This window comes from Anolis sagrei, chromosome 3 (assembly GCF_037176765.1).
Source record: "Anolis sagrei isolate rAnoSag1 chromosome 3, rAnoSag1.mat, whole genome shotgun sequence".
Lineage (NCBI taxonomy): Eukaryota > Metazoa > Chordata > Lepidosauria > Squamata > Dactyloidae > Anolis > Anolis sagrei.
In genome coordinates this window covers 202,854,227-202,880,025 of record NC_090023.1, presented here as the reverse complement: position 1 = coordinate 202,880,025, position 25,799 = coordinate 202,854,227, and the positions used below count along the sequence as shown (strand labels likewise).

The window sequence follows — 25,799 nt, the reverse complement described above, 5'->3', positions numbered from 1 at the left end:
CGACATTCAACTGGCATTCCACTGTGCAATGCACTGAAGAAGCTGACACAAGAAGTGTAAGTTTACAGAAACCAACCATCATTCTAAAAAAAATTAATTTACCTGGTCTTAGCATATACAATCCTTTGACAACATTTGCCATGGTGGAAGGGTTTATCCAGAAAGGTGTGGATTGGGCTTCTAGAAGTAAAGCTGAAATGAAAAGAAACTCATCAAAGATTAATTCTACATCAAACATTGTTTTTATTAAAGAGTGAATTATCTGAAATGTACATTAATGGAAGCAAAAGCAAAAACCTACAAGTCTGTCAAATGGCTTTACCTGACTTCAAACAACTCAGGTGGAAGATCTTTGAAACATTTAAAACATATACCTTTCTGAATGCTAGTTTGGTTTGGAGGGATGTTTCATGCTGCAGAGGATGTATTATTTTCAAAATAATTATCCACATTAATGGGTTTGCCTGTTCTTCTTTATACAAAAGGCCAGACTACGCAAAATATTTTAAATCTGAGTGACTCCTGTGCATCAGAAGTATTGGTACTTCTCCCCTAAATCTTCAATACTGTTTACCTCCACTACTATAGAAAAAAACATATATGCACAGCACCACTGCTAACTAATTCATTTTAATATATTTAATATATTGTAAATGTGCCTTGTCAGTGGCCTCTGAAAATATGGTTATGTGACCATGAGAACCAAGGGTTCTTAGGAAAACTCATCTCATAAACTTTGTTTGTCATAGTCTACATCACAATTACCATCTTCAAAGCTGTAGAACAATGATTCAGAGTTTTATTATTTTAAAGCAATTCACTGTAAAATCAATTTAAAAATATATTTCAATCTATCTACATACGAACATGAAGTCAAGAGGCACTTTTTAAATAATCTGAATTCATTTTCTATTTATGAAATAACATGTTAAAAATAGCTATCATAAACATTCTCGTGATACTCTATGACAACAAAAAATGTTCTTTGTCAATTTTACAATTGCACATTTAAGTGATGTCTCCTAACTTGAACTCCACCATTCCTCAGTGTTTACACTGATGCTATGCTATCAATGCTAAGAACAGTAATCACAAAGTTGTGTCCAACGTTAATGCATAGCATTAATGCATTGTTGTATCTCCATGAAGAAAGAGGTAAATACTGATATATCCACCAGACAAAATCGGGGGTGTTTTAGTTTGTCTAAGGTTTCAGAGCTTCTCCAGAGCTGCCAAAAGGGGAGCGTAGTATAATGCCCAACATATTCAACAAAATATTTAAATGGCATAGTGACAAATGCAGCAAGCCATACCAGTTTTAGTGTTTTCTACATCAATGAAATATAATGCTTCCAATGAGAAAATGAGCTATCCTTCGCAGGTATAAACAGTCTCATTAAGAAAGAGATGAATGCATTTTTTTTCTTTTCTGACATGAAATAAAAATTGAGGAGCAAAACAGGAAGAGCTGCTTTATCCAACTATATATGCCAAAAAGGAGGGAAAAAACACAGCCTGCAATTCAAGAGGAAGGCAGTGATATCCTTGACCTTTGAAACAGTCTTAATATCCATACAACATATTCATTCTACATAAAAAGTGACTGACATTTAAGTTTAAGTTTATTTACTGCTGCTAGATTTTCTTTTCCCTTATTTTGCTTCCTTGGCTATCACTGGAACAGCTATTGCCAATATCCTTGAAAAACATAATCAGCATTATCAAAACTCAGCAGCATAACCAAAGATTCATCTATTTGTTCCTTATTGAATTTCTCCTTTTTCAATACTGTTATGTAAATTTACATTTAATACATTTCTGTTAAACATCTAATGAACCTAACTTCACAGTGGCAGTCAGGATCAACTTGTGAATTAAGAGCATTTGCAAAGGCATTTGTGATTCTCACTATCTGTATTTATGAACATAACATGGGGATAAAAAGTGAATGATATTATTAAATGGCAGTGACACAAACATGCTTCTGGGAGTCCCCAGAAAGGCTTGCATGGGTTACTGGTATGCTGCCTCTTTCCCATACAAGAACACAGGTTCCTGCAACAATGAATTTGCTGGTTGTGGAAAGACTTTCTGGTATTTTAATTTTGTATTGAATATTTTTCAATCTGCAGTGGATTCAAACCATGGGTGCGGAGCCCACAGATACAGAAAATCCAGTATACATACTTATATAATGAACTCTAGATACTTAACTCTAAGAAGCTACTTAAAGACAGTAGCTTTTTACGGTAATAGCAAAACAAAGCTGGAAACGTTCAAGGTGTTTGATACTTTATCAGCAAAGAACAGCCAAATGGGTTGGAAAAAATAAGGAAGCTGCACTCCATTTAGCACGAAAACACAAGTTGTCATAATGAAGATTTTACTCAAGTTCTTATGTAAGTTCTATTACATCAATCATCCTATACACTGGACCTGTAAGACTAATGCTGGAATCTGAACAAAGAAAATCTGCGCTTAAGGCAATTCAACATGTGACACCAGTTTAATTTTCTCTCTGTATCTGCTCACATCACACTCACACTTCTGTAAAGCTTTTACAATACCCAGGGAAATGTAGGGTGTGTTTTAAAGGTGTTACATTAGGATATATTCTAAAAATTCTAAAAATTCATTGAGCAAATGTGAAGAACTTCACATGATCCATCTCCTGATGACAGCTTAACTCCTAGTATGTATTCCTGTGGTGCTTCTTTCTGGCATGCCATGAAATGCCTGGAAAATTACTGCTTCTTATATGGTGACAATATATCTGTTTCAAAGATGAAATAACTGGAGAATAGTACAACTGCATTTTGTGATGTTTTTGTAAAGGCTTGAGCCGGAAAATATGAGCGTCTCCTAACCAACATTCACGATAATGGCATGTACTTTTGCCAACTTTTTTTTTAAAAAAAAATATTTGGGATAAACAAGAAGAGTATAACATAACCACTTTCCACATGAAGTTTAGAAGATAACATAGATGACTTTCACTGTACATATATTTTAATGATTTAACAAAATAATAAATAAGATATATTTCCCCTACTTGTATCAATTCCTTTTCTACCAAACCCCAGAAGCACTTTAGTAGAGCCAAGATCACTGCTCACCGCACACTGCACTTGATTTTAATCCCCTATCCCTCCGACACTTCAGCACTTTTTAATCCTGTACCCCTACTCCGGCCGGCTCAGTTTTTAATAATTGTCCTGTTGCATTGCTATTGTTTATTGTTTTCTGCTTTAACTGTTTTATTTGCTATGTACTGTTTTGTTGTATTGTGTTGGGCTCCGGCCTGCTGTAAGCCGCATTGAATCCCTTGGGAGATGCTAGCGGGGTACAAATAAAGTAGTAATAATAATAATAATAATAATAATAATTGTTTGTTTTTATTTATTTGCTTCATTTTACCCTGCCTTTCTCAAAGCTGCAGGAGGACTCAAGGCGGTTTAAAACTCTGGCAAAATTCAATGTCGCAAGATTCAATGCCGCTTAAAACATATCCCAGAAACTAAAAACTGTTAAAACGGCAAGCAAATAAAATACACATAATAGTTTCTCCCTCCCCCCAACTTTTCCGTTCACCCCCCTCCCTCCAGGAACAGTAATACATTTCCTTTATTGTTCATTCTGTTTGTTGGATCATAAGGATAGTCTGGTTCAATTTCTTATATTTTCTGTTATTCTTTGCCTTGGCTATCAGTTTTCCCCATTTCCCTTCCCATTTCCCCCTGGGGTATTCATTGGTATATTTATTTTTCCTATCCATTATGTAATTATATTATATTATTTTCAATAGTAACCAGGCAGATACTTAAACTGTAATAAACAGTTTGCAAACAACATCCCCACATTGCTTGGGGTCATGGGAACTAAACAACAGGTAGCCTGCGAACAGTGATATCTCATTTAGCAATTATGCTAACTGACATTGATAACTCTATCCACCATGAATGTGATATAACACCAATGAATGTAACTTAGCTAGTGATAGTAAATGTTGCAAGTTAATTATAAACTCTGCTCTACCTACTCCCAAGCTGTTTAATTGGGTAACCAAGAAATCTTCTACTTTGAGAAAGAAGAAGGTATAATGTCGGAAACTGAAAAGTTTATAATACTCAAACCTTTCTTTACCAGACTTGGACATTTTACAAGTGTCCAAGTCTTTGATCATCTCAAAAAACCCTTGGAGTTTCTGTAATAAGATTCTATTATTGCCATTTGAAGTCTTCCAATTACAATGAAAAGTAGCATACCACATTTCAACAATGACCTTTAAACCAAAATGCCTGAAAACCATTGCTAATTCATGTGTCAGAAGCATGAACCATTCTCAGTAAAACCGTAAGATACACCTAGAAGTTACGCTTCGGATAGAAATATTCACCACAAGTAAATGATGAGATAATAAATCCCTTGTGCTAATAAGAAAGAAAGAAAGAAAGAAAGAAAGAAAGACTTCCGGTAGCGGCAAGATGGCGGCCGCCACGGTTCGCTAGAGTTCTGAGGGAACCGACCAGCTAAACACCCCCTGGTAGAGCATACGCTCCCCCAACCCAGCAGCTAGAAGCGGGTTGGTGCCTTATCAATTGGACTGACACAGCCTGGAAATGGGGAAGCCACAGAAATGAGGAACCCCAACTACCGAATCCAGGGTGTCTGAAGCCCAGTTGTGCGGGGGTTTAGTAAGGACGCCCGGGGCAGCCGCAAGGCTGCAACGCGGGTTTAGACGCCAGCTGCTATTTTAATCTGAAAGAAGTGTGAAAAGCAGAAAATATATCAACGAAGAAAGGGAACCCCAAGTTGAGAATTTGGGTCGACGCTAAATGAACAACAGGTTGAAATTATCAGCCCTTGAGAAGGAGTAAGAAGTAAGAAGTAAGAAGAAGTAAGAGGCAAAGAGAGGCAAAGAGAGAGAGGAGAGAGGAGAGAGGAAGAATGGGAGAGTGGAACTCACTTCTGGGTTAATCGAAACACAGAAGCTCAGAAACCTAAACGCAGGGAGGACAAAGGCCCATCCGCGATAGAGAAATCCCAAACCCAATCCTCAAAAAAAAGGGACATTGACAAAGGACAAAGGAACAAGAACCAGCGAGGAATATAAATTCCAGCCTCTGGACTGAAGGCTCTGCAAATTCCGACGCGACTCCAACCCGCAGGCGGCTGTAACGCTCAAAGGGAGGCTCAAAGGGAGGCAGAACGGTGAGTCTTGATAGGCCTCCGCTCCCCACACCCCTCCTTCCCCTTCCATCCCGGTTCCCCCCTCCACCCCTCCACGGTCAAGAATCCACCTACCTTCCGAGGATGGTGAACGGGACGCTGGCAAATCGAGCGTGAACGGGGGAGGCAACGGAGACAGTGCCGAGAAGAAAGGACAGAAAGGAAAGGAAAGGGGAGGAGGAGACAAGAAACGGAATTGCGAGAGAGAAGAAAGGGGATAGGAGAAGCGAAAGAGAAAAAGAAAGGAAAGAAACCAGGAAGGAGGGGAGAGCGGAGAGGAGCCAACGGAAGTGAACAGAACAAAACCGGAAACAAGAATGACGAGATAGAAAGAAAGGGGAGGAGTTACCCCGAGCAGCGAAAGAGGCGGAGACCTGAAAGGAGAAACGGAAGAAAGATACCTCAAGAAAGGCAAGAGAGACAAGGAGTCAAGAGTAGGTAAGGGAGGAGAAGAGTGGAAAAGAGCGGGACAGAGTGGAGAAGAGAGGAGAAGAGCGAAACGGAAGAAAAGAAGGTACAGGCAATGATTCAAGGGAACAAGGGATTAATGTGTGAGAAAGGACTTTGGATTAACTGCCACTAAATTATTAGAATTAGAATAGAAAGACCATTTTGACATTATTGAATGAATTAAGGACAGTAATTTTGAAGGAACAAAATTAGAGAGACATGGATGGACTGTGAACATACTAGAGTAACTAGATCATATGAGGCCTGGATACGAAAAGTAGTGTCAATTATTGTGTTATTGTGTTAATTATTGTAATAGAGACCATAGCGTGATAGAGTAAAATATTATATAGATAGAGGGGAGTTTTAGAGAGGTTAATGTGAATTATACATGTAATAGATGCTATATGGATAGATGCTACACAGATATTTATTATATACATATTAACTATATACCTAGACCTCGGAATTACTTTGGACCATTTTAGATAAGAGTGCAATAATTACTAAATAGACAAGTGCACATAATTGATTGATGTATATAATTGATAATTGTATGTCTTGAATGTATCAGTGGATGAATTGTTACTGGAGATTTAAGATAAGAGTGCAATAATTACTACCTGGGCGAGTGCATATAACTGAATAACCTAAAAGTTAAGTTAATATATAATATACAAATAGTAAAGATACAGTGAAATTAAAAGATCCGAAATATTGGAAAATATAAAATAGAGCAATAAGGAAGAACTAGAGAAGATTAATTTGAGGAAACTTCTGTCATAAAGTTTATATTATTAGTCTGGTTAAGAAGAGGACATCAGAAGGACATCAGAAGAGTAACGAATTGATATAAGAAGGAAGACTTGTGATTATATTACTATCATACTACAAATTGATCATAAATTTATTAGAGAAAAAGATAGTCATTTAAGATCAGGAACAGAGGACATTGGGAGTATAAGATATAGATAGATTATAGAACATAGCAAGTACAGTACAAAAAGACACTAGGATACAACATGTCAATTTAGGGAGTATATAAAAATAAACCTAGCGAGGAGAGAAAACAACTTAAATAAAATATTTCTGGCCCTATAAAAAGAATGTCTGCACAGAAAGGGAAAATGGAAAAAGAAAGAGATAAAGATAAGGGGGAAAAAAAAGGAACAGGTACAGCCAGAAAAGACTCGCTTCCAGAAGAACTGAGTCTGCGAGACTTACTGAAAGAAATATGGAAAATACAAGAGAGTCAGGCGGGGCAAAGCGAAACCATCAAGAAAGAAATGCAGGAAATGGGAAAGAAATTAAAAGAAGAAATGCAGACAACAATCAAAGAAGAGATGAGAGGAATGAAGGAGGAAATAGGAATACTGAAACAAGAAAATAAGGAACTACAGAATGAAAATAAAGTCATCAAAAACCAACAAGAAGGAATGAGGAAAAAAATCCAAAATCTGGAAGATACTGTTAAAAAAATGCAGAATCAACAAGATGCTATAGAAGCTATAGAAGTTAAAGAAAAAGAAAACCAACTGAGATTCCGTAATATAATAGAAGACAAAGAAGATATAAGAGAGATTGCTGTAGACATAATAACCTGTGTACTTAAAAAAGGAAAAGGGGAAATAGAGGCAGAAATAGACAGGGTCTTCAGGATCCCAACAAGTTATTCCAAAAGACATAATACTCCAAAAGACGTGATTGTAGGATTTGTGAGAAAAGTAACTAGAGATGAAGTGTTAAAGGAGAACGCGAAGTCCCCAACGATGTATAAAGGGAGCAGGATCGCAATATTGAAAGAATACCCTCTGACCATAATAGAAAGAAGACGGAAATACCACTTCTTGACAAACGAACTGAAAAAAAGAAACGTTAGGTTTAAGTGGGAAAGAACAGAGGGAATAATGGTAACGTGGAAAGGGACAAAGTATTGGTTGACATCAGAAATGAAGGCAAAAGAATTCTGGGAAAGGCTAGTTAAAGAAGAAAGAGGAGGAGGGCGAAAAGAGACAGAAGAAGAGGAACAGGAAAAAAGCAGGAAAAGACCAAGAGAAAAATCACCGACCCTTAACGACGATGCTTCCAGTATGAACGGAATGGATATGACATCAAGGATAAAAACACAAGAAGAACAAAATGGAGGAAGTTAAGATATACTCTAACAACATAAATGGGCTAAACTCCCCAAAGAAGAGAAAACAAATATGGCAAAGACTTAAAAAAGGTAGATATGATATAATATCATTGCAAGAAACCCATATATCGAGTAAGCATATTACTTATCTGGAACACAAAGCTTTAGGGAAGATGTACTACGCATCTGGCCCAAAGAAAAAAAAGGGGGTAGTGACGTACATTAACGATAAAATGACATCTGTCTTAGCCTTCAGAGATATGGAAGGAAGAATGTTAGGGGTTAAAATTGAGATGGGTAATAAAATTGTATTGCTATGTAACATATACGCTCCTAATGAGTCTAAGAGTAATTTTGTTGATAAACTGAGAAAAAAGATCGAAGAACAAGTCTATGATGAGTTATTGATTATGGGAGATTTTAATGGGGTGTTGGACGAAATGAAGGATAAGTCTACGGGAATCCTCAAGACAAAACAAAAGATCACAGGGGGATTACCAGTGAGATTTAGGGATCTAAAAGATGATCTAGGTCTACAGGATATATGGAGGTTCCAACATGAAAATGAAAGAGATTTTACATTTTTCTCGAGTAGGCATAAAACATGGACACGTATCGATATGGTTTGGGGATCTAAAACGATACTAAATAAAGTCACCAAATCCCAAATTCTACCAATGATAAATTCAGATCATGCCCCATTATTAATAACAATACGGGAAGAAGAGGAAGGACAAAGAATATTCAGATGGAGACTCAATGATAATATATTAAAAGATCCCAAAGAACAGGAAAAAAATAAAAATTTATTACAAGAATTCTTCCAGTTCAACACAGAAAAAGATACATCAATAAATATAATTTGGGATGCCAGCAAAGCATATATAAGAGGCCACTTAATTGCACAGGGAGCAAGATTAAAAAAATTAAGAAATATGGAACAACACAGATTAGAAAAAGAGATAATAAACTGGGAAATAAAAGCAAAAAAGAACCCACAAGATAAGAAGGTACACCACCAACTTGAACTACTAAGAAAACAAATGAATACATTACAGCTAGAGGAAATAGAAAAGAAACTCAAATTTGTCAGACAGGATAAATTCGAAAACGCCAATAAGGTGGGAAAGTGGCTGGCAAGAAAAGTGGCAATTAAAAAACAAGCCCGACATATAGCGAAAATTGAAGACAAAGGGAAACACTACTACAAGACTGGAGAAATAATCAAACAATTCGAGAAATATTACAAGACACTCTATGAAAAAGACAATATTTCAAAAGAAAAGATAACGGAATACTTAGGAAAGATGAAGATTGAGAGATTATCAGAAGAACAGAGGGAAAGGTTAAATAACAAAATCACACAGGAAGAAATAAAGAAAGCAATAAAGAAGATGCCGATAAATAAAGCCCCAGGACCAGACGGCCTTACGGCAAAATACTACAAGACATTCCAAGACATTCTTATAACACCAATACAGAAAGTGATGAACAAAGCTATGGAAGAAGCAATCATCCCAGAATCGTGGAAAGAAGCCGTAATAACCATTATACACAAAGACAATACAGATGGTACTCAGCTAAAAAACTATAGACCAATTTCACTGACTAATGTCGACTACAAGATATTTTCCAGCATATTGGCGGACAGATTAAAAGAGTTACTAAGGACAAGAATAGAAGATGACCAAGTTGGATTTCTACTTGAGAATGCTAATGAACATCAGCGAATACTATGAAAAAAATACCCACAAAGAGGTCGCCATGATGTTTCTCGACGCAGAAAAGGCGTTTGATAGGGTAAGCTGGAGTTTCATCAAGGCGACGTTAAAAGAAATGGACATAGGCTACCAATACACAAATGCAATAAAATCAATATATTCAAAACAAACAGCAAAGATTGCAATAAATGGTCAAACTTCTAATAATATACCAATACAGAAAGGAACTAGACAGGGCTGTCCACTGTCTCCGCTATTATTTATCTTGACCTTGGAAATACTATTAATCAACATAAGGAAAAATAATGATCTATTAGGTTTAAAGATAAAGAATTACTCATATAAAATCCGGGCCTATGCAGACGACATGGTCTGTATTGTGGAAAACCCCATAGATAGAATAAATAAATGGCTGTTGGAAATCGAAAAATTTGGGGAGGTTGCGGGTCTAAAAATAAATAAAGATAAAACACAAATCATCACTAAGAATATGAATAAGAAGAAGCAGGAAGAGCTAGAGAAAATAGCAGGAATGAAAGTAGTTGACAAGACAAAGTACCTGGGAATAATATTTACAGCTAAAAATACACAGCTGATAAAGAATAATTATGAAAAAAGATGGGCAGAAATTAAAACAAAAATGAAGAAGTGGGAACATCTAAACCTGTCATTGCTTGGGAGAGTTTCAGTCGTAAAGATGAATATACTACCAGAAGTCCTGTTCCTATTCCAAACCCTGCCAATAATAAGATCAAAAACAATGATAAAAAAATGGCACAAAGACATAGGAAAGTTTATATGGCAGGGAAAAAAACATAGGATAAGCTTTGTTAATCTAACGGACGACAGAAATAGAGGGGGACTTGCCCTGCCCAATTTCCAACTCTACTATGAGTCGGCGGCCCTGGACTGGATAAAAGAATGGACAACACTGGAGAAGAAGAAATTACTAACCCTGGAAGGGTTTGATCTAGTCCAAGGTTGGCATGGATACCTCTGGAGGGGCAAGGCAGAAAAGGAGAGAAACTTTAAGAACCATGTGATAAGATCTGGATTAATCCAAGTATGGAATAGGTACAAGGATAGATTATATATAAGAACACCACTATGGTTCTCACCCAATGAGGCTAACCATATTAAAGAAATACCCCGAGATAAATGGCTATTATACAAACAACTATTGAAAATAAACACACAGGGAGCGACACTTAAGTCATTGGAAGAATTAAGGACACTGGATCCAACTATTTCATGGTATCATTACTTCCAAATTAGGGAAAACTTCAACATAGATAAAAAAATAGGTTTTGAGACAAAGGAGGGATTTTGGGACAAGATGATAAAAATAGACACAAAAATGATAAGTAGAATTTACAAACAACTACTAATATGGAATACGGAAACAGAACAGGTAAAAAGAAACATGGTGCAGTGGGCTAGAGATGTAGAGAGACCAATATCCATGGCAGAGTGGGAGGAATTATGGCGGAAAAAATTGAAATACTCGTATGCTGCAGAAATAAAGGAAAACTGGTACAAGTTATTCTATAGATGGCACTTAACACCAGAAATATTAGCAAAGATCAACAAAGAAAAAACAGGAGATAAGTGCTGGAAGTGCGGGGAAAAAACTGGGAATTTCATCCACATGTGGTGGAAGTGCAAGAGAGTTAGAGAATACTGGCGCCAAATAGGAAAACAAACAGAGACCGTCTTACGGACAAAAATTAAATTAAAGCCAGAGACCTATTTATTAGGTATAACAGACAGTAAGATGGAGGAAAATGCAGATAAACTTTTCTTTTACATGACAACAGCGGCAAGAACAATTCTGGCTAGAGTATGGAAAACGAAAGAGATACCCACCAAGGAACAATGGCAACTGAAAGTCATGGATATTTTAAATATGGATAGGCTCACTGAAAGACTAGCACAAAACGATAAGAACTATCAAAAAACAGACTGGACAAGATTTATAGATTATATCAAAAAAGAAAATAAAGAGATCTATATTAGTGACCTTTAAGAGATTCTCAAAGGTAAATTCAAAAAGAAAACGGAGACTCAAAAAGATGAGAAAGAAAGGAAGAGAGAAAAGAAAATAACCAAATGAAAGAAAAGAAAAATATAGATGTTTATAGAGAATATCAAAATCAACAACCATAAAAGAGAGGCTATTCAACCTGGGGGGATCTGGAAGTCTATATTTGTTAATGTTGTTTCATGTTTCATGTTTTCTGTCTGTCAGAAGTTGGAGATGGTCGGGGTTTGTCGGATTATTTAATGTCTACCTTTTTTGTCTGTTTTGTGGTTTTGTTTTGTTTTTTTTTTCTCTTTCTTTCTGTGTTTATCTGGATACACTGTATACTGTTTAATGTTCTATAGATGTTTGTAATTGTCTCTTTTTTTAAAAGAAAGATCAATAAAATTAAAAAAAAAAAGAAAGAAAGAAAGAAAGAAGCCAGTGCTAATTAATTCATTTATTTGTGAGATTATTGGACTTGTGTTCATTTTATTGGCTATGAAATTCATGATGTAAGCACCCACTGCATAGTCTTTTAAGAACCCAAAATTTTGGACAAAATATTATATATTGTTTATTTCTTTATTTGCCTTATTTATATCCCGCCTTTCTCAAGGAGGCTTATAATCGCACCTCCACAGTGCCTTAAAACATACAACATCCGTTAAAACGTAAGTTAAAACTTAAATCATAATAAGCATAATAAAAATGCATTTCAATGAATCACGTTATCCAGAGTCGTAGTCTAACTGCACCGATTCCATACTAACATTCCTGCAGTGCTCTATTTTCCAAATGCCTGCTCCCAGAACCAGGTTCTGACTCACTTTCTAAACACTAGGAGGGAGGGGGGGTTGCTTTGATATCACTAGGGAGTTTCACAACCAAGGGGCCACCACTGAGAAGGCCCTATCTCTCGCCCCCATCAACTGCACCTGCAAAGCAGGTGTGATCGAGAGCATATTCTCCCCAGATGATCTTTATCATAGCTGAAGATACATTCGGACAGACAGGCTGGGCCGGAACCATTTAAGGCTTTATAGGCTAAAGCTAGCACTTTGAATTGTGCTTGGTAGAAGATTGGCAGCAGGTGGAGCTGACACAACAGGGGGGTGGTATGCCCCTGTACGCAGCTCCGGTGAGCAGCCTGGCTGTCACCCATTGGACCAATTGTAGCTTCTGAACAGTCTTCAAAGGCAACTCCACATAGAGCACATTGCAGTAATCTATACGGGAGGTAATCACAGCATGAACTACCGTGGCCAAGTCAGACTTCCCAAGATATGGGCACAGCTAGCGCACAAGTGTTAATTGTGCAAAAGCTCCCCTGGCCACTGCCAAGACCTGGGGTTCCAGGCTCAGTGATGAGTCCAGGATCACTCCCAAACTGCAAACCTGCCATGATTTGGGACATTCCAGAAATACCTGGTTGGTGTCTGTGGGAAACATGTTATATTGGATAAGACATACTTTTTGGCTGAATCAGGAGGACACACTTATGTTCACATTTTTACTAAACACTAGCATTTACATGGAAATGTTCTGTATGCTGTCAATCACACAGCCAGCAGCTGCATTTTTACAAAGGGGGAATCTCTGTTGGCACTGGATTTTCTGAAATAGTCAAATTATCCAGAGCTCACAACTGTTGGCTTTAAATTGTATTGTGAGTTTACCTTCTTAAAAGTGCTTAGTTTCTTTCTGAACACTTACAAAGGTTTGAATATGCCCTTCTACTAATTCCACTTTCCCATCAATGTTGACACACAATTTTGAAATTCCACAACATGGATTATCCCATTACTCATCCAAATACCTTAGCATTTCAGAAAAAAGGGAAACCAAAAAGGTTTACTTACGCATCAGGCTGTAAATGTGCTTTTCTGCAACATGTTCCGTAAACAGTTTTATAAGGTCATTTCTTAAGTCCCGGTTGAGTTTTGTTTCTATGTAAAACTTATTCTGAAAAAGAGAAGAACAGGTTTATTTTAGTAATCACACTAATTTGTGAAGCTCAGACTTATGAAATGGCATTATTTGCCATTGCTGTCTCTATTTCCTCTTATAATTACCAGTCTTTCACTTGTTGTATGAAAAGACATGAGGTTGTTCCAAAATTAATAAGGAAATAAAAAGTTGAAGGAAAATCACAGACAATTTTTGAAGACATACTGAGACAAATCCAACTAACACCAGGCCCCTTAATCCCACCGGGGCAAGAAAAGTTGTGGTTACTGAGCAGAACTTTTGTACTCTGAAATATCAGAGTCCCCTCTCCAGATGTGAGGATATCCAACTCTTATGCCATTTTAGCTACAAAAGCAAGCATACTAACCTATAAATTTATGGTATAAGGAAAGTGATAACCATTGCACTATCAACTTTATGAAAGAAGTACTTTCCTTTGGTTCAGTCAGGAAGCAGCACACATACTCATATTCATACAGGCAACACAGTACCTTCCTTTCTCATATTTATGACAAAAATACAGTGATCTACAGAAAAAACTCCACAACACAAGCAACTGCTTATTTGTAAATCAAAATTAGATCAGAACACCCCCATGCACTATACATGAGGTCGGCTGCACATTGGCACTCTTTTCAAAAGAATTGTGGATGTTAGAAGGTAATGTAACACAGTGTACAGAGCTAAAAGAGAGAAGAGACCAATTTCTTCCTCAATACTCTACACAGTACTATAAACACATGTATATAATTGCCCCAGAGAATGTAGGCTGCAATGTACAGGCAATGCTACCAAAGATAATAGGTAAACATAATTCTCTCACAGATAAAGAGAGGAAGGTCATGGAAAGGTAATCTGATATTCGGTTCTTGTGGGTTTTTTCGGGCTATATGGCCATGTTCTAGAGGCGTATGGCCATATAGCCCGAAAAAACCCACAAGAACTGAGTGATTCCGGCCATGAAAGCCTTCGACAATACAGTAATCTGATATTTCTTGAGTAGTTTTTAAAATACATGTTTGGCACTGCAGTGTTTTAGGGCCACTGATGGCATGATTTAAATGATAACAAATGTATCTATAGTGCAGATATTTGAATCAGAGATATATAATTCAAGAGTACAGCAATCTTTAAATAACAATAACAAATCTACACTAAACCTTCCAAAAACTAAAAGTCTGCTGAATTTATCATCTGACTCCTTAATTCTATATTTAACAAAGATTCTGGTAACAGCTGGTTCGGGTTTGAAGTGGTTATTGGGACATCCATATCATGAATGATAAATATGTAACTGTTACTTGTTGCTGCCTGTTCTCTCCCTGTGGACTTCCGCCAGGAGAACATCAATCTCTCTCAGGACCAGCCTGTTCAGGTGCTGAGCCAGCTGCTGCCAAACTAGTCCGTTTCATCTGTTCTCTCCTGATGGATGTCACCTGATCAGCTCAAAGGGCAGGCCAGCTTTGCCACCAAAGGTGGTGAAATCAAAGAGATATAATCCTTTGGGAGAACCACTTCAGGCATAAAGGAGGATAACTTATCCTGCCCAGGAGAAGAAAGGGGATTCTCTGAAAATAACTTCCACCTCCACTGTATTTGAAATTCTGTTATAGTTAAGATATACCTGTTGGGTTAAAGAAGATCATGTTTACAAATGGGAGAGAGAATGAAATAAAGATTACTACTGTTATGGGCAGAATATGAAAAAAAATGTATCAACTATGGGCGAAGGAGAACTATAAGGTATTGGTTGCTGCTAGACTTTTTCGATGTAAATAACTTAGCTTCCTACTGCTTCACCCTCAGTTGGAAATACTTATGCCGTAAGACATGTCAGTGAATGAAATTGAGAGAGTTTGACTTGCCCAAGCTAACTCAGTAGGTTGAAACTGGAATTCAATCATTGGCCCCAGTGCTCAAACCTCTACACAACACTGGCTCTCTACAAATGTATAACTGTTTGTATTCCTCTCTCAGTGCTGTAAACATCTATGGGTGAATATAAATACTTCAAATAAAAGTACACTACTCATACTGTATTATTATGTCAGAGACTACTGGTACTGAACACACAAAAAGAATCATTCTCGGGAAGACTAAATAGTTCCACAATTGGTTCAAGGACTTGAGAGAATTTCATGTTCTGTTCAGATTTGCAAATGTGGCATTAGAAATTGATTATAATTGTGTTCAGCTTCAAGTACTAGCAATGAAGCATCACAAAGAATTCTAGCATGTTGTGTGGTGCTTTGTTCCCCATTCCCCATGTTTAAATCAACAGTCCACAGAAACAAAAGACTAAGTGCATTTATCCTGCAAGCAGCAGGTGGATGATCTAAAAGAAAACAGAAAGAACTTCTTCCTGTTGGTCTTACAATAACCCGCAGTCCCTAAACACTCAGGCTTAAACATTCAGCTTGAGTTGGTTTTGTTTCTTGAGCAATGAATTGAAGCAATTGACAATCTCTCAAATTCACGTAGTATTGGAGGAAACTGAGCATTTGTTTACATTATTCATTCTAAAAAGATGAAAACTGATACAAATATTAATACAAGAATAACACTGAGAACAACACTTTAGATATCTAGTGTTAGTCTCTAAGACTATGAAAATTTCCATCATTATTAATTTTTTAAGTATTAAAGTACTATAGTCCAGATTTCAAATATGTTCACTATAAGACCTGATACCCTCTGGCATGTGTCATTCTTCTTTCTTATAAAACTGCCATGGTCTACTCTAGAGAATCATCCAACATCTGTTTCCTCAGTTCCAACTGAAACTGTTTGTCACAAACACCTGGAACCCAGCAAAACAAGGCCAATAGCATACTCTCCAATACTGCCCTTCAGTTGAGATATGCCTCTTAGGGGATTGGAGCTGAGCAATGGTTATTTCTACTTTCCAGTATTCCAAAAAGAATCATGAGTAGGGTGTACAGTTGTTTGCTAAACCCATAAAGAATAATATTTTAAAGACATAAACAACAACAAAGTGGGCATCCTTGTATCCAGACAATAGAAAACTGCCAGGCCTGAACTCCTCAGAAGGAGCATCTATGAATTCAGGTCTGCCGATGCCAGATCACTTTGTTTAAAAATCGTAATGCAAAGTTAAACACAATATTCCCCTCGCTATGTGTCTCAATGCCAGCAACTTTTATCAGGGGGTCTGTCAAATACCAATAAATTAAGCTTTTGCAACATAAGGCATAAAGCCTCAGAATTCCTTACTGCCATGTGAATTGCCTACATCTCCTTAGTTCAACCAGGCAGCTTCCAAATCAGTACTGTATTAGGTGAATTAGTTTCCACATGTATGAAAGTGTGGATCCAGATTCATCGCATTTGGCACCAGACTGAATCTTAAGATCAGTGCACACCTTAATTAAAACGTATACTTCTAGAACCAGTCAATTCACGGCAGGGGCTTCAAGGCTCAAAGTAAGTTTCCCATCAAGGGGAGAGTGTATTTCTGTCTTTAGTTTTGAAAAGGCTGTGAAAATTCTTTAATATCTCTTTGGCTTGGTTAACTTAGATGTCAGCAGTTGTCAGAAGGCCTGTTTAAACAGAAGATCTTTTCATCCTGTTGGAAAAAGCGGGAGCAGAGAAGGAGCAACGGAGCCTCCTGCAAGTGAGAGTTCCAATGCCTAGGAGCAAACACCAAGACAGTAGTTCCTGTTTCCTCACCAGATGAACATGGCAGGGGCGTGAGAGAGTTATTTTTCAAAGATTGCAATACCAAGGCAGACTGAAACACGGAGAAAAGGCCTTTCAGTCTTCATTGAGGCTGTATAAAGGTGGCTTCATAGTTGAACTGTGCCAGTCAGTGAAGTTGGAGCAGTAATGGATTGCTATGCTCCCTATGACTTGCAGTTTGAAGCAGCATGCCTTGGATGCAGGTATCCTACTCCAGTGAGAACTAGGGGTGCATCTATGCAATCTGACACCACTTTAACTGTAATATCTCAATGAGATGGAATCATGGGAGTTGTAGTTGTATAACATTTTTAGGTTTCTCTGCTTCAGCTCCCATGATTCCGCTGAGCCATTACAATTAAACTGGTTCAAACTACATTAATTCTACAATGCAGATGTACCTTAGGTCTAATTTCAGATTTAGGAGCAGCATACTGTATCCAAACAGAGAAAATTAAAAGGCTAAGCTCACAAAATACTAATTACATAACCTACAAGAAACAAAAGCTGCTTGCAACAAATATCGTCTTTCCTGATGAACTGAAAGCCCTTTTCTGATCCTTTAAATTTCACCATAGTATATAAAATCTGGGAAACTGATGTGATGGTCATAACCTTTAAGAGCGCCATTTAGGGTCAAGCCCTCCAGAATGGAGATTCGCCTGCCTCTGAAAAGAATCTAAGTGAGCAAAGGAGCAAAACTATCAGTTTGGAAAGCCATGTGGCCTATCATCTCCCATGTCCATTACAATACAGAGGTATCTAGCTGCTTTATAAGTAGCCAGGCATGTGTCTATTTAACCCAACATTAACTGTGACTGGGGGTAGCTCTCCAGGGTTCCAGCAGAGGTACTGCCAACCCCAGCTGGTGATGCTACAAATGCACTCAAATCATGTGCTCAAGCCACTGAGCATCAGCTCATCTCTTCCAGAGAGAACTAATGCGCCGTTGGAAAAAGCTGTTCTACGGACTTACCATATATATGAAAAGAGGCACAATGCTCTGTAATGCTCCCATATACTGTCCAAGTGCTATGTTAAACCTTTCAATGTACAGATCTCGAGGGCTGGCCTGTGAGAGAGAGAAAATGAAATGCCTTACTAAATGAAGAGAACCTCTATCTTGAATTAATTGGTTATGCTTGCAAGTAAAAATATTTATTTATTTAATGCACTGTTACCCCGCCCTTTTCCCCCCAAAGGGGGACTCAGAACGGCCTCACACAAACACCATACGATGCTGTTAACAAGTAAACAATTCAAAGTGCAATTAAAGCATTTAAAATCATTAAAACATTAAAAATCAATAAAACACATTATACAATTCATTAGACAGTAGATTATATATGTCGGTAAAACAAAATCCAATTCTAGGCAGATTCAATGTCGTAAATATCCCAAGTCTTTTCCAATTGCTGCTATCTGAATAATCAAACGTCTGGTCCCAAAACCAAGTCTTCACTTGTCTTCTGAAGGACAGGAGGGAGGTGGCCAACCTGATGTCCCTGGGGAGAGAATTCCACAGACGGGGGGCCACTGCCAAGAAGGTCCTGTCTCTCATCCCCACCAACAGCATTTGTGATGATGATGGGATCGAGAGAAGGGCCTCTCTTGAAGATCTTAAACTTTGTGATGGTTCATGGGATGAGATACGTTTAGACAGATAGTCTGGGCCAGAAGTAGGATATATCTCCAGAAGAAATAATGCAATAGACTGGAACAGTTTACACTTTTTAGACAGTAATTCACTCTGGCTAACTGAAACCCCTAAAGCTCTTCTACAGCCCAATGACTAATTTCCAAAACAAATTAATACAAAATATTTTTGCCCTATGTATCCTTACGTAGCAAGAGTGCTATCCATGCACAAGCCGGCCATATCAGCAGCCCTGAGTAAACCAGGGTTTGCAGAAGGACAACAAAGCTAATTCAGAGAAATGCAAAGACTGAGCAAGCTCAGTGATCATAGAAAACAAAGTGCCTGCTGAGAAATGTAAAGTAAAAGGAAGAACAAGAGGGCATATAGGAACCCTGAAGCAGGAGCCTGCATACTCCAACATTTTGTTGCATGTTACTCAACAGCATTCTTAAACAATCACAGTTTGAAAGTAGAGGAGCATAAACATCCTGACCTTAAAATACCACATGCAATGGATTTTTTTTATTTCAATTGAGTATGGTTTATGAACCCAACTTAGCTTTTTAGAATAATAATTTGAAGGGAAGTATTTCTGAAACTAAAAAGAAAGCCAGGAAGCACAACTGGCAATTACAAGGCTTGCTAAACATGGCATATTAATTTCCTCTTCTTATGAAGTACAGTTGAAACATTTGCTGCAGAGTCCACAATAAACACTGCATGTTGTTGCTAAAAGATTATGTAAATATCTTCAACAGTCACTAGGTGATATTCAAAAACCTTTTACTGTTGCCGAATTTTTCACCACCCCCACATTCAGTTTTGTGAGCAAATGTGAGATTGCAGCCCACAGTTTAAGAATTTTTGTCAATTCCCAAACATTGGTCCTCCAGCTGTTATGAACTTCAACTCCAGAAGCCACAACCAATTTGGGCAAAAGTCAAAAATTCTGGGATATGAAGTTCAAAACATCTGAAAGACAATTTGGGAAACACTGGTGTAAAATGACTATGACTACTGAAATTGCCTTACAGGTTGGTTTCAATTGTGCATTTGATCCTGGAAACAAGTTTGTAGGACTGTTTGATCTCAACCATTTAGTGAACTGCGGAGCTTCAAATCCAGGGACAGCAAGGATGAGTTTCCTCTGTCAGCTCCAGCTCTCCATGCGGGGACATGAAAGAAGCCTCCCAAAAGAATGGTAAAACATCAAAACATCCAGGCGTCCCCTGGGCAACATCCTTGCAGATGACCAGAAGTGACTTGCAGTTTCTCAAGTCGCTCCTGACATGCATACACACACAAAAGTGAACTGCTTAGCTGAAAGAAGAACCTGGAGGTGAAAAGTACATGGCCTTTCACAGAGGAGAAACATGAGGTGTTCCAGATATAGTTGGACTGCCACTCTCATCAGCCTTAGTCAGTATAACCAAAAGTAAAAAATAATGGGAATTTCAATCCAACACAATAAGAAGGGTCATATATTACTTCACACTGTACTACCTCTTCACCATACTGGTTGAAATGCTAAATTATAGCTTGATGATACAAAATTAAAATACCTATACCTTCCAACTTATCCTACTAGTCAAGTACTACAGATATGAAGGAGTGCTGATTTTTGCCTCTGAAACATCACTGATGCAAAATTGGCTTGGGAAATGTGTACACTGGCATTCAGAAATTAACCATAACTTTTCTAAGTGGATAATGACACATGTAGATAAATCATAAACAACCTAATTTGCAATTCTTTAAAAACTACGGCTGAAAGAAAAAGAAGTCAAGAGAAAACAATAGAGAAAAGGGAACAAACGTTGAAATAAAAGTTTGAGCTGCCAAAATGTATAACAAATTAACAAAATTACTGAGAAGAGTATGAAGCATGATGCATCTGTTTGGATACCTGTGGGCTCTGCGTTTAATTATGCATGCACAATTTCCCCACAATCCTAACCTCTTAATAATGTCTATCACTTTTAATTTATCCAGTCTTTGAAATTCACATTTCATAACCAACAAAAAGAGTGACAGCAAATATGCTGATATCACTTTTTTCTCATATTTACTCAATTTTAGGCACTTGCAGTGTATAGCCTTTTATGTAATGGTTGAAAGACTTTCTTTTGGAAGTGAAGCATTCTGCAAAGACTAAATATCTTATTAAGTAGCATATGAAAAGCTGTTACATTCACTTCATTTACACTAAAGAGATTGCCTTGAAATGCCACTAAAAGCCAGGGTTACCTTACTCATCTAATCGTTTTAAGTAATGAAATATACAGCCAGTAAGCTTTTTTGTTTTGTCTTTTGGTTTGATTGTCTTTACAGTAGGCTCTTGGTATCCGTTGGGGTTTGGCTTCAGCACTCTCCATTGAGGCCAAAATCTGGTTATGCTTTGGTCTCATACAATGACATAGTCAAATGATATCCACTATATAAAATGGGGAAAATAAAAAAAATTAAAAAAATCAAGACATTGCTGCATGGATCTGTGTATAAAGGGGACTGGACATACTGTAAAATACAAGATGAGATTAAGGATAATCATCTTCTTTCTCTCTTACTAAGAAGTTTGGATTTAGTCAAGTGAATGGACACTTGCACATCGCAAAACAAAAAATAGCCCTCACCTCCTTTAATTAAAACCATAAAAGTTTTACCTGTGTGATTACTGGGAACTTTGGGCACCTGATGATCCCAGAGTAACCCTGATTTAATCATAGAGATGAAGAAAGACTAACCTATGACAACTGAACACAGAAGGCTCAACCAGAACAGACAGAAACTCACATACCTTGCTTCTCAACATCAGTACAGATGTGGGCGAAGGAAACAAAAGGTTGAAGAGACCAGAGTCTGGCCAAAAAAATCACCTTGGTAATCAAGACTGAGCTCTGTGTTTTTGTATATATTTCAATATGGTTTGTGCCCTTGTCAGGTCTATGATGCTAACCAAGCGGAATATATTTAAATATTCATTTATCCTTGGAGAAAGCATGCCCAAGAAAAAACAAGAACATTAAACTTTTGTTGCAGAGATATAATCAATGCAACATAAGTTCAAGGAGCCACCTTCATTTCTGTTCTATGTTACAATGAATAAATAAGTTGTAATAAAAAAGCAGTACACGAAAATGAAAATAACTAATACATAGCAGAATAATGATAGTGCCAGGTTACAATACACATCTGACACCTCAAATAAAGGCATGATTTCACTAAAAAGGAGAGGAAGGAAATACCTGGAATATAGAACTCTATGGAGATAATGGGAAAATCAACTACCCATTAAGAAATTTGACTGCAACAGCTCTTTCATACATGCTCAAAATCCATTACTGGGAATCAGCTGTGGAGGAGTGCTATAACACAGAAATCTTACTGGATCCTCTACCACAACATGAAATTAAAGATGTCAGCCCAAACTGATCAAATCTCATGCACATTTGGAAATATGTGTAACTATGCACACACAGAGGACATTTTATACAAGGGTAGAAATGCATACGGCAAGCAATCCTCTACTGCCTCAAGTACTGCTTCAGGTTTTGCTAGTATCTACACAATCTCATGCACGTTTGGAAATGTGTATGAGATTATGTACATTTCCCCCACTCCTCCTTGCCTTCCAATCAGTGAAGGATATGTTCCTGGCCAGCTTGAAGTTATGTGACACTGCAAGCATTACCAGATACCATTAATTTAACTCATTTCCAATCCCAGCATCCCTTACATAGAGGACCCTAGAGTTTCCAACAGGTATCCTCTCTAGAAATTTTCTTGGACCCTTAGGGCAACTGCATAATAATTCTGTAGGATGGAGCATACCATAGAAACATCTGGAGGACCGAGCAAATTTCTAGAGACCATTTTCCCTGCCAAGCATGTGTAAGTGAAACTGTGGATACAGGTTCCATTGTTACAGGGTTCTTACTGTGTTTTTAATACTTATACACTTGGTTGACATCTATCACTATGCGCCATGCCTAGTGCACACTCACACATAAGAAATTCTATATAACACTAATAGTCCCTAATTAGACATATATTACTATCAAACAAGAAAAGGGTTAATGCAATCATAAGCATTTCTATGTGCATCTGGGAAAGGAATGCCAGTAATTTTGTATCTTCAGGCTAACCTTCAGCTGGCTTGATGTTTTGAAAACAGTTATTCTAGTGACAAAGGGATTTTGCTGCCACCTACAGTGCACTACATAAAATGGAGAATAAAAAAATATCTAAACTGGTAGATGACACAAGGACCACACATCAATTCAGACTGTTCTGTGAAGATAAAGAGAAATTCTCTACAGTTTCCATATGTCTAAATTATCTACAATATTTGCCAGCCATTGCTTCATCCTGCTAGTTTAGAAAAGATCAAGACCTAATGCCTTTCCAGTTCAAGAACCTTGTTCCATTATCAAGAACTTATTTTCAGAAGAAGATTACATACGCTCAGATGTATGCAATTACCTCCCACATATTACATCCCCTATTGCATCTGCACTCTTTAAACTGAAACTATATTATCAAGTGACAAGGATTAAGCATTCCGGCAAGCTGTCTTTCCAAACGTGTTCTTCAGATCAATGGATAATTGATGAGAAAACTGTAATGTTGCAATTATAAAGGTAACGGATGAGGTGTGTCTTATAATTCGTTCTTGCGAAAGCATCATGAGTTATATATACACTGAGGAGCTGATGTTTATCTTCTCAACTCCAATAGGACCCCAGGAAATAGGGGAAATATAATTTTCAGTTTTGTACAATTCTATACATCACAGTTTTGGAAAAGTGAAACATGCAAAGGAGGGTGAAAAATAATCATGAAAGGTATGGACACAAGAAGAAGTAAAACAAGAACACATACACCCTGGATATCTTATTTGCTACCACAATGCAAAGGAATTGAAAGTAAAGCTATACTGTTCACATGCATTAAAACAGACTATAAACAACAAACATAGGGCAGTACAAAAATATAAAGGCATGTTTTTCTGACATCCATGACTAAAGAGGATATTGACTGAACAAAATGCCTTCATTTCCCTCTTAACATTTGTTCTTGATGTAGTTGTCATTTCCTTGGCATCATACTGCCTTTCCTTTACCCTGTAATATTGTCTTAACAATGTCTCAGAGATTGCAGATTATGCAAATAAATGTTTGACCATAACCTATGGTCCATGTTCTGAAGTACAGATATTTCAGACTTCATGTCAATAGCAGAAGATAATAGAGAAAGCTGTAAGCACCGAAAGCAAAGCTTTTCTCCATTTGGTTTTGTAGTAAACATCTAACTTTAACTTAAACAGCAGTTAAATATTCATAAACTGAAAAAAAATTGAAGAGTTTCACAATGCGGCCATAACTTATGAAGTTATGACTATGTTTATCCAGGTTGGTTTGAAAAAAAATGTTTACATTTAGAAAAAAAAATCAGGATTTGAATTTGGCTCCAACAGATTTGGGATCAAATCCAGAAGATAAAGGACTCAGATACGTTCAACAAGAACATAATGTCTGCTCAATTTAAAATTGACAGAATAAAAGGAAACAATAAACTTTGCCTTGACTAAGATTTTTTTTGTATGTAGCAAGAAAAAGGGGCTCATTAACAGATTTTAAGTGATTGTAACACTTTCCAGAAAGGTAGGATGAGAATGAGGCCATATGATGAATCCCAGCCAAAGATGCTCCTGTCTTGCTGTAATTGCAATTTGCCTGCCTCGTGTGATATACACCCAAGAGCAAGTTATTAATCACCAAAGTGTGCACGTTACTTAAGGGTTTCACTTTTTGTTTTTGAAAGAAAGAAATCATAAAATCATCCATCACTATCCTTTTTTAAAAATGTGTGTATTGCCTAAGCTTCATGCTTACCAAGTAGACTCCATGTGCTAGATCAGGTATGGGCAAACCTAGGCCCAAGGGTCAGATATAGTCTCTTGGGCTCTTTTCTCAGGCCCTCCTCTCTCACCATCCTATCCTTCCTTCCTTTTCTCTTTCCTTCCTCCTTCTCTCCCTCCCTCTCCTCTTTCCTCCCTCCTTCCGTCTCTCTTTCTCCGTCCTTCCTTCCCTTTTGTCTTTCCTTCATCCCTCCCTCTCCTCCCACCGTTCCCTTCCATCCTTCTCTTCTCTTTTTCCTTCCTCCTTTCCTCCTGGGGGATGTTTAGCTGGGAGAAAAGAAGTTTGAGAAGGAACATGAGAACCATGTTTCAATATTTAAAAGGGTGTCCCACTAAGAAGGAGGAGGAAAACTGTCTTTCTGCTGCTCTAGAGACTAGGGCACAAGGGAGAAGTGGTTTCAAATAGCATAGAAAGAGATTGGACTGAAAAGATTAGGAAGAACTTCCTGAGAGTAAGAGCTGTTGGAGAGTGGTGTAGGCTACCTGGGAGTGTGGTGGAATCGCCTTCTCGTGAGGCTTTTCCATAGACGCCATCTATCAGGAGTGCTTTGATTGTGCCTTCTTGCATGGCAGGGGGTTGGACTGGATGGCCCTTTGGGTCTCTTCCAACTCTAGGATTCTAGGATTATATATCAGGAATAGGCAATACAGGGTCTAATGTAGGGGTCCTCAAACTTTTTAAAAAGAGGACCAGGTCACAGTCCCTCAAACAGTTGGAAGGCCTGATTATAATTGGAAAAAAGCATGACTGAATTCCTATGCACACTGCACATATCTCATTTGTAGTGCAAAAAAACACACCTTAAAAACAATACAATAATTAAAATGAAGAACACAATTTTAATAAATATAAACTTACTAGTATTTCAATAGGAAGTGTGGGCCTGCTTCTGGCTGATGACATAGATTGTTATTGTTGTGTGCTTTCAAGTTGTTTCTGATTTAGTTTGATCCTAAGGGAGGGCCGAGTAAATGACCTTGGGGGGCCATATCCGGCCCTCGGACCTTAGTTT

At 37.6% G+C, this 25,799-nt stretch overlaps 1 protein-coding gene across 2 annotated transcripts in view; it reads right to left on the bottom strand.

Annotated features, from left to right (window-relative positions):
• CACUL1 (CDK2 associated cullin domain 1) overlaps positions 1–25,799 on the bottom strand; it is a 46,647-nt gene that overhangs the window by 10,982 nt on the left and 9,866 nt on the right. For both annotated transcript variants that reach the window (XM_060768513.2, XM_060768515.2), the window contains exons 4-6: positions 18,204–18,299; positions 13,420–13,522; positions 103–192 (exon numbers count right to left, since the gene is read on the bottom strand). In XM_060768513.2, coding sequence (XP_060624496.2) covers positions 103–192; positions 13,420–13,522; positions 18,204–18,299 — 289 coding nt within the window. The remainder of the gene's footprint in view (positions 1–102; positions 193–13,419; positions 13,523–18,203; positions 18,300–25,799) is intronic.